Source organism: Cornus florida, unplaced genomic scaffold (assembly GCF_030987335.1).
Source record: "Cornus florida cultivar Cherokee Brave unplaced genomic scaffold, ASM3098733v1 CherokeeBrave_3.0.0_Hap2_Chr02, whole genome shotgun sequence".
In the NCBI taxonomy this organism is placed as follows: domain Eukaryota; kingdom Viridiplantae; phylum Streptophyta; class Magnoliopsida; order Cornales; family Cornaceae; genus Cornus; species Cornus florida.
In genome coordinates this window covers 106,114,513-106,133,987 of record NW_026775572.1, presented here as the reverse complement: position 1 = coordinate 106,133,987, position 19,475 = coordinate 106,114,513, and the positions used below count along the sequence as shown (strand labels likewise).

Below are 19,475 nucleotides of genomic sequence, written 5' to 3'. Positions count from 1 at the left end.
TCATGAAAGTAAACTGTATGGGCTCCTAGGATTTTGTCATACTAATATAAAAGGTTTTGGATATTAATATTATGGACCAAAGCCCCTCCAAGGGTGGCTTTTTTCAGTTGGATAGCAGCCCTGTGAAGAATTTTGACAATTGACAATTTGAAAGGAGACAGCTTATTGTGAATTGGTATTGCATGTGCAAAGGGGGTGAGGAGACAGTGAATCACCTCCTTTTGCACTGTTCCTTGGCTAGGGATGGGCGGGCTTTTCTTTTTGCTCTGTCTGGCATCCTATGGGTTATGCCAAATTCCACGAGGAGTCTTCTTGAGGCTTGGAAAGGTTGTATAGTGCGGAGGCCAGCCCGAGACGCTTGGAGAGTTGCCCCTCTATGCTTGTGGTGGGGCTTGTGGAGAGAGCTTAATAGGAGGTGCTTTGATGGGGTAGAGGCCCCCTCTTGGGTGCTTAAATTCTCAATTATGAGTTCTTTTTTATTTTGGGTATATGGGCGGCAGTGTAAAGCTATAGAGAAATTTTTTGATTTTGTGGAATCTAAAGGGAGTATAGAGGGTCTTTTTTGTGTAGTTGCATTCAGGGCGCGCTCCTCTCGTGAGCGCTCTTTAATGAAATATTACTTCTCCAAAAATAAAATAAAATTAATGTGATGTTGTGGCCCGAATTTTGTTTCAGGCCAGATTGCGTTGCGACCCGTTTTGACCTGAAAAGAGAAAAATTGATCTGGTTTTTGCTCATGTGTCTTGGACCCTGTTTAGTACTCTCTTATAGCCCATTATATAAAGGCACTTAGGGTTTGGAGTGGGATAACTAGAGAACACTGATCGCAGGAGAGAGAAAGAGAGAGAGAGCTAGGGTTTGAGGGCTGAAACTTGTAATATTATGTTTTTCGCATAGTGAGATATTTTGCTGGATCTTCGTTGTGGACGTAGGATTGCTTTAAGCCAAACCACATAATCATTGTGTTCTTTGTGTGTCGGGTGTTTACTTAGTTCTGTTGTGTTTCGTGATTGTTTCTTGGTTCGCGGCTGTTTGTCATTACAATTAATGTCATGGTAAATAACTGCTTATAACTTTAATATTCAACAAATTGTTTCATCGAGTCTTGCCTCAACCAACTTGTATGTTTTGTCGAGTAAGAAAAATAGTTTTGATATTAATGTTTTAGGTTCTCTTTTGAAAAAAAAAAAAAAAAAACGATCTTTAGTCGTGTTTCCTTCTATATTTTGATATAATAAAAACTTAATGCACCTGTATGTATTGTTGTTATACTCTATATACTTTCTTTCAAAGTAGCTTCTTCGCTTAGATGATTAAATTGGCTGATGCCATTTTCAGGCATCCTGCATAAGCATCAATGCTTGAATATACTTTTATTAAAATTGTTCAAGTTGAGAATATTTCGGCCATGAAGTTGGACGCCTGACACTCGAAACCATGAGTAAAATAGAGAGTTCCTGGACATCAGGATCCCTTGGTTTATTTTAGTTCTTTTTTTTCTTTAGTTCTACTGTCTATTTTTATTTTATTTTATTTACAGGAAGCAGAACGAGATTCACAAAAAAAATGGAGCCCCATGGTGGAGATGAAATACAGAGGAGGAATATACAGGGGGCGTTGCCAAGGAGGTCTTCCTGAAGGGAAGGTACTGTGATGGATCCTTGGAAGCATGTATGACGGCATTTGTAGATGAAATACAGAGTTGGGATTTTTATTTTTTATTTTAAACAGGGCTGTCTGTCTCTTGGGGATGGAAGCATGTATGACGGCATGTGGCGCTTTGGAAAGAGATCAGGTCTAGGTACATTCTACTTTAGTAATGGGGATGTGTTCCAAGGATCGTGGAGGGATGATGTAATGCATGGCAAGGTATGCATCATGATTTTTAGCATGAGGCTTGTCCATTTTTGACTAGATAAACTCTCTTTAAAGCAAAACATAAGCTCAGCTTAATTATCTTCTTTTCTGCTGTTTGTTCCATTTCCCTGCCCAAAATTACTCTCATATATGTCCCATATAGCTATGTGGCTGTAGTTATCGATTTTAACTTGTATTGTTTTAGAGTTTATGGGATTCCATTTGAGCTTTAGTTCTTTTGCTTTCTCACCTTTTCATGTTCTAAAGGGTAAAACTTGCCTTGTTCTTGTGGCATTATGTTTATTCACATGGGTATTCATAATCTCAATACAACATTTCATGATTCAACAAGCACACCAATCCAATTTATAATGATATATTATCATCTCGTTTCAAAAATGCATGTCAATGTCGAAACACAAGAACCATTTTTGGATAGTTCATTTAATGAATCTACGCATATGTTCATTTTTAAACTGGCCATTTAATTTACTTTTGGTAAGAAAAAGAAGTATTGCATTTTTATCTTGAAACTAAGCCCTGAACATGAGCAAATACTTGTCTCATTGCTATTAAAGGATTCTACCCTGAAAAAATATTTTTGTGTATCCTTAAGTTGGTAAGTTCAATGTTATAATGTAGGGATGGTTTTACTTTCATACTGGTGATCGATGGTTTGCAAACTTTTGGAAGGGGAAGGCCAATGGTGAAGGGCGCTTCTATTCAAAGCCTGGTGACGTCTTTTTTGGCCAATTCAAAGACGGATGGCGACATGGCCACTTTCTTTGTGTGAATGTGGACGGAGAAAGGTTTTTCTTCCATTCACTCGCTAACTTTTTCCTATATTTAATTTGTTTTCTTCTGTTTTGCATTTTTTGGCGTTCACGTTATATGTTACACTTTGGAGATGCCATACAAAAGGTTAGTCAAAGAATTCGAAAAAGCTTATAGCCTAGAAACTCTTTCCTTGTTGTCCTGGTCATGTCTTTTGCATTATGGCCTGTGTTTTTTAACATGGAAATCAATTTTGGAGTTCTGAGTTGCAACAAATTACAATAAAATGGTCATTTATTTGACGAAATGCCGATTTTCCAAGGCTCTTATTTCATTTTTAAGGATTCCCTGTTTTTTCAGCAAATCTGTTTTGATTCTCCTTCAATAAACTTATTCCCTAAATCAGGATCTTCCATTTGTGAATTATGCTTTCTTGATTCTTCAATGATATCTTTCTTAGCAGTGGCATCATCTGTGTTATTTTACGCCAACTGCTAGCGCATCTAGTTCTTATTAAATGACCAATTTGATCGCATGTGGCAGGTGTCTTGAGATTTGGGATGAAGGTGTTCTTGTAAGGCGTGAGCAGTTGGACTCTGATGCTGGTGCTGTATAAACAAATCCATTTTTGACTTGTAATTTTAAATTTAATTTTACAAGTTCAAATACATCTTGCGGCTTAATATGCCTAGAGAAAGTGAGCTCACAATTCAACAAGCATGATGGGTGGTGGGAGAGATTGACGGAGTCTGGTTCAATTGAAATTTGATAATCCTTGTAATCTCTTTTGATACTTGTGTCATTGTTGGCCTTTCCTCTGGATTTATACTATGGCATTTGGATGTAAGTCTCCATGCCAATGAAAGCTTGTATTGATCTTCCAAAATGATATCTACTCCCATATAGTTTGTAGCTCTCTCAATAATAAGTTGACGAAGCTGTGGCTTGCCCTCTCTTCCGGGAAGCCCAAAATAGAATCAAGATGTGAATTGTCATTACGTAAGTGTGAAGCCATAATCTTTTCTCCTGACAAAATTTCAGTCAACAGCGATCCGAAAGAGTAAACATCACACTTGGCAGTAACTTGTTTTGTTTGCAAGTATTCTGGAGCCAAATATCCAAAAGTCCCTTGCACATTATATGCTTGATGCTTTTACGTATATGTGAATGATGGGCGTGGACAACCCAGTGTGGAGATACGCCAAAGCATCAGCAACCTCCTTGGCAACCTTCAACCTGCAATCCAAGGTAGTGGCGGATGATGATGATGATGATGATGATCGTCAAATATATGATGAGAAAGAAGTCTATTTTCCGGATACTCCAACACTAGGATCGGATATTCAGTTCAAAGGCAGCAGCCCAAGAGCATGTGTATGTTGTTGTGGTTGTTTAACTGTGAGGCAAACACAATTTCATTAATACCATGTTTTATATACTTGTGAAAAGACTTGACAAGTACCGGACGGTCATTGAAGGAACCCCTGTAGATCTTGTACCAACCATCTTCCTGAAATTAGGTCAAAGTAGTGATTGGTTGCAATTACAAGGTCTTGAGCTGAGAAAATTCGGAACGGATTATATTTTCCATCACATGAATGGAGCAGCTCTTCCAATAACATGCCTCCATAGCGCAACATATTTCCCTCCTTTTCCCCTTCTTCTTCTTCTGAGCTGGCTCTACTTCTCAATTTCAGTATGCTTAATGCGGTGCCCATAAGTAAACAGCAGCCAGCCTAGTAATTACAAAATTAATTGTTCCTTAATTATATATCTTCCAACCATGCAATTAGTTAATAAATAAATAAGATATCCTAAACAAGTTTACTCACACTAACCCATCTTATCATTAATCATCATCAATTTCGTATAACTAATAATATTTTCCTAAATAAACATATTTATATAGTGCCTAATAATTTCCATATGATATTTATGGATATACCCCCAACAATAATATATATATATATATATATTTTCAGGTAGGTAGAACTAGAAAAAGAAGTAAAGTCTAGTTTACAAATTTCTAGCTGCTTACTAAAAAGTAATAAATATTTAATACTATACAAATTCATGTCATGTAGTTGAATGGAGAAATTCCACCTTTTGAAAAGTAGAAAATGTCGATCAAAATAATAAAAATTCGTCTTTAATTATCTTCAAAGCAATCAATTAATGAAGAACATATCCTAAACAATTTACTCACGCCAACCATCTTATGATTAATATGGCCGATTGACTAAATTTTTGTAAAACCACTAATATTTTCCTAAACCAACTTATTTATACAGGAAAAATGTATATTGCCTAATTATTTTAATTTCCATTAACCAAAAAAATAAAATACCTTATCAATAATACACATGTATTGTGGTAGGATTTGTGTATCCCAACTACTAGTCATTACAGAATAAATATATACTGTAATGACTAGTAGTTTAATATATATATATATATACTTCACAAAAATCAGATTTAAGAAAGCTAAAGAAATTTTACAAAGCGAAATTAATAGGAAAGAAGATAGATCCCAACCTGGTTGTGAGTAAAGAGTCTTAGCTTGGACACAGACTTGGATCTTTACAAAGTATAAATTGATGAAGATGCAAGAAACAGCTTTAAGTTCTCTTCACTCTCTATGCTTTTATCGAGGGAGGAGACTGGTAGTCAAAGTCGTCCTTTTCTTTTTTCATAGCAGAAGCTATGCGTGGCACATCTTTTCATAGCAGACCATAGAAGTAGGTCTTTTCAAACTATTGTAGTATAATAAAAGATTTCTTACGGAAAAAAAAAAAAAAAAAAATCAATTATATCAAAATAATTTAAATGTATCTTCTTCTTCTTGGATCACCACCATTGTCATAGTTTCATTTCACTTGAGCCAACCACAAATTCTCTTTTTCCAATTATTTTCATCATACTATATTTAATTTTTTAAATTTTTTTTAATTAATTCATTTCATGTTAACGTTAATATTGTATTCTATTTTCTTCATTTTATATTTTAACTGATAACTCATTTTAATCGAAGCATTTTATGGTCATGTAGGTAAAGGTTGTTTACACCCATATTTGTCCCTAAATGAGGATTTGACACGTGGAAAGAGTCTCATCTCAAACAATTCCAGGCGCAGGAGTTTCAGTTAGAAGTGGTTTATGGTCATGTACGTAAAGGTTGTTTACACCCATATTTTTCCCAAATGAGGATTTGACACGTGGAAGGAGTCTCATCTCAAACAATTCCAGATGTAGAAGTTTCAATTAGAAGTGGTTGTTTGATTACGATCAAAGTAACTAACACAGTCAAGTGAGGACATGTGGCACATTATTACAATGGATATGTTACACGTGGAAAATCAAATATTAAAAGAAATCCATAATGAAAGGGACTTTGAAGTTTAGACATGTGGAGGAAGTTTGCATCCAGACCGATTTCAGAGTATTTCAATTAGAATTGGTTAATGGTTTTACTTAAAGTGACTTCTCCAATTAAAGGAAGACACGTGCTTTACTAACTTACGCCATTCAAGGAAAAAGTGAATTTCCTCGCCGCCGTCGAGGTCCTCTGTGGTTCAGAGGTTGGCTCGTTTCATCAAGCTTGTGGTTTTTGATCCTCTGCTTGGGGAAGTTTTTGTGGCTGTTGTTGGTGATTGGATTTCCTCCCCAACTAGTTCAGGCGATTTCCTATTCCTCGCTGCCGTCGGGGTTGCTTAGTGCTCGTTACTTTGCTCTTTTTTGTAAAGCGGTGTACCTTACGCTTGTGTTTAGGGCCGCTTTTGTTGTTGGGTTGCTGGTTTCAGCATTTGTTTCGGTTGATTCCAGCTTTCTTGTTGCAATTAGTTGTGGTGGGTGGTATTTGTGTGGTCTTGGTTTCTAGGATTGCTCTAGCCGGCTCTTTGTTGAGGGTTCTCTGATTGCAGAGATTACTAGATTTTTTCGACTTTGTGTTCTCTTTGGTTATAGGGGGTTATTTGGGATATCGTTGTCCTTGGTATGCTCCACCGCTTGTTGTTGATAGTTGTGATTGCTTGTTTTCTGTTGGGTGTTTCCTTGTGTGGTGTGATGTTCTTGGTTCCTTGTGTGCTCTGTGTTGGGGTTTTTGCTCAGCCGGCTTCGATCGGTGTTTGGACTCTAGTGTGGCCAATCATTGTAGATTTATAGTTTTTGGTTCGGTGTCTTCTTGTTCGATTGGAGTCTTGCCGATTTTGTTTTGTTGCTTTATGCCGGGTTCATCTACTTTCCTTCCTCCTTCTTCACGTCTCTGGTTGTTGTTTATGGTGTCTAAATCTTCTTCGACTACTTTGTGTTGGCCGGAGGGGCGTACGCCGTCAATGGATATTTTGGAGGGGCGCGCTTCCCAACCTTTTAGCGAACCTTCTAGAGTTGACCGTACTAGGGTTACTCTCCAAATGGGCCGAGGTGAACAGTCTTCTTGGGCCCGTAATCCGGGGTCTAGTTTGAATAGACCTGCCCTATCTCCAACTGGGCTGGACGATTGTGGTTTTAGGCCTGAGATTTGTGTGAGTCCTGTTCTATTTCATTTTTCAGAGCCCGATTCTAGCCGCTTCTGCCCTCTTTTGTCTCCCGGATTGTTTGCGTCGTCTCTGGGTTGTCTTCAACGAGGTGAGTCTATCTCTATGCACTGGTTTAGCAATTCTATGCACCATCAGGGTGGTAATTTAAGTCTTTTGGTTTAGAATTGTCAAGGGTTGGGAAACCCTTTGACGGTTCAACAATTAAAAAGAATTCAGTCCAGCCACTCTCCCGATATTTTAGCAATGTTGGAAACAAAAAATAGACGGGGCCGGATTGTTTCTCTTCAACGTATTTTGGGCTACCCTCATGCGTGTGTTTCTGATCCAGTTGGCCGGTCTGGAGGCTTAGTACTTTGGTGGAGAGACTCCATTCAATTGACGGTGCTGGAGTGTAATGTGTTTCATATCACCACTTTAATTCATCTCCCCAATAAACTGCCATGGGTTCTTACAATCATTTATGCTAGTACGGTTGACCGAATTCGTGCGTCACAATGGCAGCATTTGACTCAACGGGCTCAGTTTTGGCCTTCTGAATGTTTGATTGTTGGTGATTTCAATGATATCCTGCACCCTACTGAAAAATGTGGAGGGGCAGTTAAATCTGGCTGGCGATTAAAAAATTTTCAAACCTTACTAGATTAATGTCATTTGTTGGATTTGGGTTTTTCTGGGTATCTATTTACTTGGAATAATCAGCGTTCTGGGTTTCCAAATGTTTAAGAGCGGCTAGATAGAGCTTTGGGTACTAATAAGTGGTTTTCGGCCTTCCCTCAAGCCACAGTGTCTCATTTTCCTATGGCCGGTTCTGATCATCATGCGCTCTTCCTTCAATTTTCTCCCCCTGTTCTCAAAACAAAAACGTCAATTTCATTTTGATGCGAGGTGGGTTATGGATGACAGTGTTGGGATTTATATGCCCTGGCATAGCAAATTCCTATCTGGATTATAATGACATATGTTCCTGGCATATCTGAAATATTTATGATTTATATAATTGGTGAATTCAATGTATTATGTTTCGATTCACTATGAAATTGATAGTATTCATGTAATTACAAGAAATATTTATATATATGTATGTGATGGCAATCAATGCATGATATATAAATAGTAATTATAAATTGTTCATAGTCGGTAATTATGGATGGACTCATAATTAATTAAGACTTGAACTGGATCCGCCTTAGGTTGAGATATATTGCGAAAGCCGTCGTATGCAATTACTCCCTATCACCGTCATGGCATTTGACTCTTAAGCATGAGAAAAGTATAAACTCTTTTATTAATTAATAATTATTTTGATTTGTTCGGCGAATTCTTCGGGATCCTTAGACCGACACTTTGGGTAGTTATGTAATTAATAGTTAGAGGGTTATATTTTCAATATTTGCATCATTGCTACTTGTATTTATTTTGTATTGATTATGGTTGATCACAAAGTAAATTCGAAGGCCTTCGTATGTTTTTAGACAAAATGATTTATTATATATTTATTTATTAAATTATTATTTTTTTTGTCAAATAAATGTTTTATTGTGATCAAGCCAGAAATAATCAAAGGTACCAAAATAAATATATTAATTAAGTAGTCGGATTGATGACATTATTTATCCGATAACTAATTATGCATAGAGGGGTCAAAGTGCAATATTAACTTAGTAGTTATTTATTATTTAATTGGAGTTCAATTAATTTCTTTTAGTGGAGTAGAAATTAATTTATGAATTAATTGAATTGGGTCCATGGACCGGGCCAATTATTAATTCATTGTAGCCAATAAAATAATAGGCCCAATGAATTCTCACTCATAGCCCAACTTGATATTGGAATCATATTAGATTTGAGACATGTGAATTAGAGATTGAGAAGGATTAGTTGTTTCCTTTTCTTTACCTTTATGTTGCCTATAAATATACATGGTCTATGTATATTTTAGGAGTGATTTTATTAGAAGGAAAAGGGAATATATTTTCTCTCTCTAGAAAATTAGGGTTTATGTTCTCATCTAATGGAGGCTCCCACAAGCCTAGTTTTCCAAGGTCATACATGGAGGCTTATGAGTGATTCCTAAAGGCAAAACAATTACCAAGAAGATGGAGATCCATGGAAAAGGTGTCTACCAAAAGGGATCTACAATAAGTGAGAACATTCACTTTAGAGGAGAGATCTAAGGTTTACTCAAACCTTGATGTAAGTATTCAATCTTTTAATTGAATGATACATCATGTTTTATTTTTGCATAAAACTTGTCTCTATGTGATGAATCAAGATCTATGAATTTAAATCCCTCGAAAAGTTTTTAAAACTAGCACGTTTCCCAACAGACAGATGCTTAAATATTATTCGCAACACGTGGACTAATTCCATTTTAGGTTCTCGGCAATATTGTTGGGCGGCAAAGTTGAAGGTGTGTAAAAAGGCTCTTATTGATTGGGCTCGGCATCGTCCCAATTCTAAGGTTCGAATTGGTCAAGTTGAATCTTCTCTCCGTAATTTAAAGGAACGGACAATGGATTATGATAATTCTTTGGTTCTCCAGACTGAAGCCATGCTTAATCAATGTTGGTTAGATGAGGAGCTGTATTGGAAACAAAAATCGCGGAATCAGTGGTTACAGCTTGGAGATAAAAATACTCAATTTTTTCATACTGCAACCCGAAGACGCAGAGCTCGGAATGGTATATCTGGGGTGATGAATGAGAGGGGTGTGTGGTTAGAGGATGTCGGTCATATTCAAGATATTTTCCTGCGGTATTTTCAACAGCTCTTTCAGTCTCAATAACCTTCCAATGTTGATCAATTTTTGCGCTATATTCCCTGTCGCATTTCTTATGAGATGAATCAGTCTTTACTTCTACCACCAACTGAATTGGAAATTAAGCAAGCGGTGTTTGATATGGAACCCCTTATTTTATCAAAAATATTGGGAGGTGGTTAAATCCGATGTGGTGGCGACTGTTTCTAGTTTTTTCCAACATAGGTATATGCTTTCCTCTTTAAATCATACTAATATTATTTTTATTCCTAAAATTGCTTCCCCTACTTTGGTCTCGCACTACCGCCTTATTGCCTTATGTAATGTGTCTTATCGAATAATTGCTAAGGTAATGACTAATAGATTGATGGGTGTTGTTGATCAAGTTATTGGCAACTCCCAATCGGCGTTTGTTATAGGTCATCACATAACAGACAATATTCTTATATCTCATGAGATTTTGCACTATCTGAAAAATAAACGTCGAGGTCAGAAAGCTTTCTTGGCGCTTAAATTGGATATGAGTAAAGCTTATGACCGTATCGAATGGGTTTTTTTATTAACTATGCTCCAAAAATTGGGTTTGAATTCTCATTGGATTCAAATCATTTCTTCCTGTGTATCTACTGTTTCTTACTCTCTTATTATTAATGGCACGTCTGTTAGTTTTTTTCAGCCGTCGAGAGGGTTGCGTCAAGGTGATCCGTTGTCGCCATATCTATTTATTCTCTGTGCCGAAGCCCTCTCTATGGCTATTCAGAGAGCTCAACTAGCGAAGCTTCTCACCGGCGTGAGGATTTGTAGGGGGGCGCCGTCTGTTTCTCATTTATTTTTTACTGATAATTCTATTGTTTTTTGTCAGGCTGCTGTTCCGGAGATCGACACTTTAAAGCGAATTCTTCACGCATATGAGTTGGCGTCGGGACAACAGGTGAATTTTGTGAAATCTGCTATTTTCTTTTCTAAGAATGCTCCTATGCCCTTACGGCGCATATTGAGTCACATGTTGGGATTGTCCGAAGATGGCTTTCAAACTAAATATTTAAGGATGCTGGCGCTCATTGGTCGTTCGAAATCTGATGTTTTTCAGTTTTTGCTAACTAGAATGAAGGAACGGCTTGCGTCTTGGAGCTAACATACTCTGTTGGAAGGTGGTAAGGAAGTTCTGATTAAGGCAGTGTTAAATGCTCTTCCTACTTATATTATGTCTGTTTTTAGATTACCCCGTACACTGTGCTTGGAGCTAATGAAACAGATACGGACTTTTTGGTGGACGAAGCATGGTCAGCGCAGATCAGTTCACTGGGCTTCTTGGAATTTACTTTGTTGGAGTAAGCTAGAGGATGATTTAGGATTCCGTGATCTTGAAGCATTTAATTTGGCCTTGCTAGCGAAGCATGCTTGGCGTTTCCAGGTCTCTCATACTGGGGTGGTGTTTCAATTGTTTAAAGCCAAATATTTTCCCTCCTGTTCTTTTCTTGAGGCGCCGTTAGAATCAAATCCATCTTGGGCATGGCGTAGTATTTGCTCCTCACAGGCTTTGCTTTGGAGTGGATTACGACCCAGACCTCGTCCGGATTCTCACATATAGGTGGTGGACCCCTCAGGGAAGTTTAGTGTGAAATTAGCCTATACCTTAGCTGTGACGCTCTCTCTAAATTCCACTCCTCATGCCTTACACCGGGTAGATAATCAGCTGATAGCTAGAGCACGGTGGAGTGCCTTGTGGTTCTTTCAATTGCCTTCAAAAATTAAACATTTTCTTTGGAAATGTTGCTATGGGATTCTCCCTACCGATGCTGGTCTTGTTAGTCGTGGTTGTTTGGTAAATCCGATTTGTCCTCGATGTGGGTTGGAGGTGGAGGATGTGCTTCATATTTTTTTCCGTTGTTCTTTTTCTCTTCAGGTGTGGAAATTGTCCCCCCTTCGTTGGGATTTTCTAGCTCGTCCCATTTCTTCTTTTCTTGAATGGTGGATTGATATTCAAGGAGGATCATTTTTGTCTAAGGAGGATAAATCTTTTACGTTGGGCATGGCATCTTTTTGTTTATAGGCAATCTGGAAGGCTAGGAATAAATTAATTTTTGATCACGTTGATTGGAGTCCGGTTTTGGTGGCAAATTGGGCTTCCACTCGCTTTTGGGAATTTGTCTCGGTACAACGGAAATGTCAACTGATTCTTTATCCGTCGCAGAAATCATCAGCCCCCTCGCATTGGATTTGCCCAATGCATGGTGTTGTTAAATGTAATGTTGAAGCATCGTTTTTAAATCTTGCTCAATGAGGTGGCAGTGGTGCAGTGTTCAGAGACTCTTCTGGTGTGGTTCTTCAAGCAGTCATTTTTAAACCTTTTGAGTCATCCTCTGTGTTTCATTTAGAATTGTTGTGTTTTAGACGTGCGGTTTTTTGTGCACAGCAATTTCATTTTCAGGTGGTCTGGTTTGAATTGGATTGTAAGAGCATAGTGGAGGCTATTGACGGTATTGCTCATCCGGATGCTTCACTTTTTTTTTTGGTTACTGAGATCAGACAAGAGATGCAATCTCTTACGGGGTTTTCTATTTCGCATGTTCGAAGGAAAGGCAACAAAGTGGCGCATGCTCTTGCCAAGCTTTCTGTGACAGCCCAAGTTTTTCAACTCGGTGCGTCAGTGATGAATCAAAAGATGACCCGAAAATGGATCCGAAATGCGGAAGCAAAAGATAAAACAATAGTCTCTAGAGAGATACAACATGACTCTAAGACACCAATGTGACACTCAATGAGCCCACGGAACCCAAAGGAAACAAATTCGGAAACAACGTTTCAAAAACGGACAAGAATGTACCTAGGGGCAAAAACGTCATTTCCAGCTCAAAAGTGGGTGCCACCGAGCACACCATTGGAAAGACAATGAAAAATTAATGAATTTAGACTCAAGAATCACTTGATTCGGAGTCCGGATGAAGAAGATATGGCTAACGGAAGAAGAATGGGCAAAACGGTCAAAAAGTGCCAACCCAAGAACATCTAACCGGTTAGGAGACCTTTTTAACCGGTTAGAAGGCCAAGAAACACGACCAAGACACAACCCCAAGTCATCTAACCATTTAGATAACCCCTTCTAACTGGTTAGATGTGAAGAGGGCAGTAAGGTGCAACCCAAAAACCTGGCAGTAGGGGTTTTTTTGGGAAAAAGTGGAATTTTGAGGGCCTAGATGACATTTTCTGGAAAAACACAAAGAAGAAACCCCCCTCAAAATCGAGTTTTCAATGTGAATCTTGAGAGAGTTCAAAAAAAATACAATATAAAATACCCAAAATGCCCCTCCATGAAATCTAGTCATGGAGGTCCAAAAAGTTGCTAAATTGAAAAACAAAGAGTTGAACTTCGGAAATGGTTTCCGATGCCAAGCCGACATTTTCCGGAAAAACACGAAGAAGAAAGCCCCCCTAAAATCACATTTTCTAAGTGACCATGTGAAGAACGAAATTTATTTTCCAAAGAAAATTCCCAAAATGCCCTTAGGTCAGATTATGCAACAAAAGTGTAAAATGAGTCCGTAGGAGGCTCATTTCACCAAAGAAGAAGCTTTGCCCGGAAATAACTATACACACAAACGTAACTTACCTAATAAGATGTGCTACAATGGTCTATGGCTTAAAAATACCGCCGATACAAAATATGATCCCCCAACGGCCAAAATGCCAAAAACGAAGTTTGGAACGAAAACTTGGAATTTAAAATCTTGAAATGGTTTGAAAATGCTGTTTGGCTTTTGGCCACACCTTATACATGTTAAATGAATTCTAGATAACAAATTTCATACACAATACACGCTCCGGTACAAAATAGCATACTAAAACGCATGAATTTTCATATAATCTCATTAAAGGCAAAATCAACATTCATGACATAAATGTGATTCTAAAAGAAGTTTGGCCCTTGGCCTCATGTCATATACATAAAATGAGAATCAAAGTGTGCTTAGGCACACATTACAAGTTTAGAATCAAATATACACATTTGACAAATAAGACTACAATTGGCATTCCGAGCCAACCTTCACAAAAATAGAAGTCTCCAAGTCTACAAACCATCCAAGTATAATGAGAACCTCAACTTTGATTCTTGTACTTGAAAAATGTCCCCACTACGTGGGTGAGTAACATAAAGCTACTCGTAGGAAATGAGCATGCATCGACCTACGTTTTACAAGTTTGCATGATTTAATTATTGTGGTTCATTCCACCCAACGTCTTGGTCAAAGGTGAGACTTAGGGAGCATCCTAGCTACCTAAGATCAATTCTAGCATCAATCACCTCATTCATGCAATTTTAACAACATAGGGTCATGCTTACACAAAGCAACAACATAAGAGCATGCTTACACAAAGCAACAACATAGGAGCATGCTTACACAAAGCAACAACATATAGATTCTCAAGGTTATCAACTTGAAGTCTAAAATGCAACATCAACTAAATATAACAATTTAGCATAATTAGAATATCTAATACCACACATCAAGACATAGATTCTCTAGGTTATCAACTAGAAATCTAAAAGTGTGAAATCAATTAAATATAGCAATTTAGTATGGATGTACTTAACAACATCAAAATCGCCAATAGCTAAAACCACAAGTCAACAAGGTAAACATGATTGTCAATTTGGAATTGAATGCAAAAACAAAAAGTGGAAGACTTGGACATCACGCTCGGAATTCTATCGAGACCTCAATTGTTATTCCGGGCATTAACCCGCAGGGAAGACCACCCTAAGTGCGCACTATCTCAATGACTTAGAGGACTCACGTCCCCATACTAGAGCCAAACCCTAGCCATCTCAACTCAACAATGTTCGAAGATTCCAAAATAAGCCAAATAAGTTCACAACTCATACATGTTACTACTACATAGTAACAAGTTAGAAATTTAACTCCCAATAGTGCATAATAAGCATTTCATATCCATAATGCTATGAAATCACAAGCCAACAATATATTCATATTAGAAATATACTCTCATGAATATAAATTTAACAACAATGCTCTTCAATGCATATAACACAATCAAGTGAATACATCACAAGTTTAAATCCATGTTCTTAAAATAGAAACAACTTCTAAAACATGATTAGATCCATGGATAAATAAGGAAGAATTTAATTACATCAAAATAATTAAACTCTCTAGATTTCAAATCATTTCCAAATGGCCTCAATTTAATATATGATAAAAGACATATCATGGTCATTACATATATTCACACAAAAGCTTAATTAGGCTCATGAAACCACAAAAATAGATTTTAATTAATTCTCTTAATTAAAGTCTCTGGATTTCCAAACTCAACCAAATGCTCTCAAATTAAAGTATGTTGAAGAACATGCCATGACTTAATTTTAAAGCATATTACAACTCAATTTTATGCAAGGTACGGCCATGAACTTTAATCTTTCACAAAAGATAAATATTAATTAAAAAGAGCAATTCTTATTTAATTAATCCCAATTTAATATATGTCAACCAAGATATTAAAACAAGAGTTTCTACCATGCCATAATTCAAATCCAAATTTCTCATCATCATGAAAATTAAATCTTATACAAAGAATTAAATATTTCAAATTCCCTAGATTTGATACAAGGCATGCATATAGGTTGTATAAACATGAAAAACACACAACACAACACATATAAAATTCTAAAATATTCTCTACCTCCATTTGAGATGAAATCTCAAATCCCCACCAAAATAAATCGGCTCCAAATCCGACGAAACTCCTAGGTTTTGTTAGGGACAACACCACGAACATGAATCCCAAGGAAGCCCCATCAAAAACACAACTTGAATTCAAACCCGAACTCAAGAAATGGCCAAAACGAGATTCTAATCGGTTGGAATCGAAGGCCTCGCCAACACGAACATAAAACACTAAGGCACGATAACTTTTCATTGAAGGGAAGAAGTTCAAAAGAGGAGAGAGAAGATGGCAGCCATGAGAGGAGCTTGGTCCGGCCATGAGAGAGGAGAGAGAGAAAAATCTGATTTTTCATCTACTAACCCTTATTTATAGAAAAACTCAAAAAGTGCCCCAAACGTGCCCTGCCGGGTCCGAAAAAGTGAAATTTGAGCAAATGCACTCAAACGGCAAAACTCTGTGAACGAAAAAGATTCAAAATGAGAAAATATGAACAACAGAAGAAATGGCGTCAAAAACCGAGTCCCGAGCAAAAAGTTATGCCCCAAACAAGTTTGGCACAAACTGGAGCCAGAAACCCTGAAACTGGAAAACATCGTCCAGGAGGAAATTCTAAGAGTCCATGATTAGACGAAATGTGAAAATGAATCCCGTACGAGGATCCAGGCTCAAAACAAGGCGTTGAGCAATAACTCTCATTATTTGCACAATGGCCCCTCCAAAAAGTGAAAACTGCGAAACTGCCCCCCAGAATGAAAATATCTTCCAAAAGATATTTTCTTAGATACCCCTGAAATAAAATATCTTTAAAAGATATTTATGAAAAATACCCCAAGAAAGGGAAATGTTTCCAAAGAACTATGTATCCGTGCCCCTATGGGCACCGGGAGCAACCAGAGTACTTTCTCACGAAAGTAAAGATACTTATCTTATAGAAATCATTGAGAATGAAGATATGTGAAGTCAAAAACCAACTCCGAACACAAGAAGTGTGGTTACGCAAACAAAGTGTCAAACGGGAAAAAGACAAAATAGGGAAAAGGACGAAAAGTGAATAGTGTCGAAAAATGAAAAATGTGGAAATGACTCGGTCCTCAAAGAAAGTTGTCAATCCACATAAAAGAGTCTTAGAAATCACTCCAGAGCACTCAAGATAACACTAAGCGACATGAAACTGAACTCAGAAAGGAAAAAGATTAACGGAAAAAAAAAAATATCCGTGAAAATCTGAGGAAAGGGAAATGAATGAAAATGACCGGGTCATTATAACCTTCCCACCTTAAAGGGATTTTGTCCTCGAAATCCAGCCCAATGAAACAGAAAGTGAAACCAGGATAACTACAGAGTACATCTCCGAGTATCCTTCACAACGCGCTACACCAACGACCTGAAAGCTAAAAGGAACACATAAACCAGTGTCAATTGCACCCGCGTGCTCATGACAAGACAACCCCTCAAGGGAAAAGTGACCACATGACCATACGACAAGTCAGAACTCACACACTGAACCCAAGGTCAGACAAGGGAATGGAAGACAACAACCGAAGGCATCCCTCCTAACGAACCACCATACGAGTTTGAAAACAACCAACAAAAGAACTCTAAAACAACAACGTATCAAATCAAGGTATTGAATAGAGACGACATGGCAGTACGAATAGCGACCAGAACCTACCCATGACGTACTCAAATGTGTGGTAGCAATAACAGTGCCTAGTGCCCGCCCACAATTACTCGTCAGTAGGGTAGCATCGATGGCAACTAGTACTCGCCCACAACACACAACTTTATACGGTAGCATGATAGTATAAGGCACTAATTCATAACTTGCCCCCCACTAGGTCTACCCAAGAAACCTCTCGATACAAATGACATCAATGTCAAAAATGATCATTGCCAAAAGCACTACGAAGACCAACATTTTGTGAGAGTTGAGATATGGTCAAAAGATGTCTGGCCAGACCATCCTGGCCAATCCCAAAACTTTGACAACAATGCCATATGTACCGCTACGCTTAAGGCCTCAAATCCTCAACACAACAAAATCAAGAACTCCAATGTCTCAAGATACTTCAACCAACAACATTAATGAAGAATCCAAAGCCTAAAAAGCAAATCGGAACCTCCAAAAATCAAAATGAACCTCTCCACAAGACATTTCATCGAAAGTCCTTCATATCTCCCTGAAACAGATCAACTACAAGACTACACCGTAATCAAACATCAGAACCGCATCCCTATCATGGATAACTAAATCCTTGAAATGCAAGTCCACCAAGTGGCACACACATCAAAATACCAACAACTAAGGTCACAAGATGAATCTCTTAAAACCATGCTTGGCAACACCAAGCTAAATCAAAATTCCTCAATTTTTATCAATCCATAAACAACCACTGGAACTACGATTCCTCAAGACCATGCCTAGTTACAACTAGGACGAGAAGACTCCACAGAGAAACCATATCTAACAGCGATCCTTCAAAACTCCTCCTAAGAGTCAACAACATCAAGATTTCCAAAACTGAAACAAGTCTCCAAAAGACGTTCTCAAAAGAGCATCGAGCTCACCTCACGAATCAAATAAATCCTCAATGGTATGGACATATGTCCCCATAAAATGATCTCACACCAATCAACTCACTCTGAGCACCACAGCCGTCAACAACCACGGCAGAAACTCCCCAAGTGAAAACACGAAAGAAAGGGAACCACCAATCCTAAAAAGGACAACACCACGACTCCATCTCTGTAACGAAAGACAACAAGGTCAAAGACTTCACCCCCTACATGGAAGTAAGTCGACCAAAATCCAACAAATCCTCACCAAGGACTCAAGACAACGATGGTGACCCTCACGGATCAGTTAATCCCAAAGCAGCGCATAACACAACGGAGAAAAGAGACTCACTCCTTGTGAAGTCCCTTACACGAACCAAACATGAAACCATTGTGGAAACCCGCATACACGCTACGTGCGACCTAGGGAAAACAAAAAGGAATACCAAACCTGGAAGTTATGCATATGACAAGGAATACAATTACCAGAAAGAAAATTTAGTCACGTAGATAAAAATCAAAAGTATGTGCTGCGCGTCTCCACATAAACACAAAATCATGTCAGTAAAGCACATAAACAACATGGCATCTCTATGCATATAAAGAAGGCATGCTAATGCCACATAATAAGAAGGCAAATGTGGATACACCTCCACCTATTCATGCATCACAATATCATAAATCATACTACTAACATGGTAGTAAACGAAACTACATAAGACAACATGATGCAACAATGAACCCTATGGACATCGTGTCCTAGAGTGTTTAAGAAAAGAAAGGAGAATTCCTAGTCATAAACTGTCTCCAAAATCAATGCGACAACAACCTGTCTCCAAACAAACATGAGCCCTTACCACAACGGTAAGACTCTAACAATCCATCTCCGAATCTAGAGGTGACACTACAAGTGACACTAACAGTGCAGTGCTCTCACTACCCGTAACATCAATCAATCGACTTGATCCCAAAAGCGTCATCATGGAAGAACTCCTCAAAGAAAATGACAACTACAGCCATACCAATAACAACTAAATCAATCACCACAACTGATCCCCAAAACAACCATCCTCATCACCGATCAAAGGACAACGCCTATCAAAACAAAACCAACACTAATTCTATCCAAACTGCGCTTGTATAGCCAGCACGGTAACATGACAGTGCCATGCACCTATCCACAAACGTACCCGCCCACGAAAAATGCAATTTCCAGAGGAATCTTCCTGGACAATCAAGGATCTTAAGAGGTCCATAACCTCATCATGGCCCAAAACCAACAAATCTAGCACTATAGCAACGCTAAA

General features: G+C 38.0%; 1 protein-coding gene and 1 long non-coding RNA gene across 4 annotated transcripts in view; one reads left to right on the top strand and one right to left on the bottom strand.

Annotated features, from left to right (window-relative positions):
• The window catches only part of LOC132295535 (protein ACCUMULATION AND REPLICATION OF CHLOROPLASTS 3, chloroplastic), a 42,039-nt gene extending 38,522 nt beyond the window's left edge, over positions 1-3,517 (top strand). For all 3 annotated transcript variants that reach the window (XM_059793832.1, XM_059793833.1, XM_059793831.1), the window contains 4 exons: positions 1,541-1,645; positions 1,732-1,869; positions 2,500-2,666; positions 3,175-3,517. In XM_059793832.1, the coding sequence (XP_059649815.1) occupies positions 1,541-1,645; positions 1,732-1,869; positions 2,500-2,666; positions 3,175-3,247 (483 nt within the window). In that variant the 3' untranslated portion in view covers positions 3,248-3,517. The remainder of the gene's footprint in view (positions 1-1,540; positions 1,646-1,731; positions 1,870-2,499; positions 2,667-3,174) is intronic.
• On the bottom strand, positions 3,302-5,511 carry LOC132295537 (uncharacterized). Its single transcript, XR_009478521.1, has 2 exons — positions 5,167-5,511; positions 3,302-4,367 (listed from the first exon to the last, which is right to left on the bottom strand). It is a non-coding gene; the product is annotated as an uncharacterized LOC132295537 (long non-coding RNA).
• Between the last annotated feature and the right edge of the window lie 13,964 nt (positions 5,512-19,475).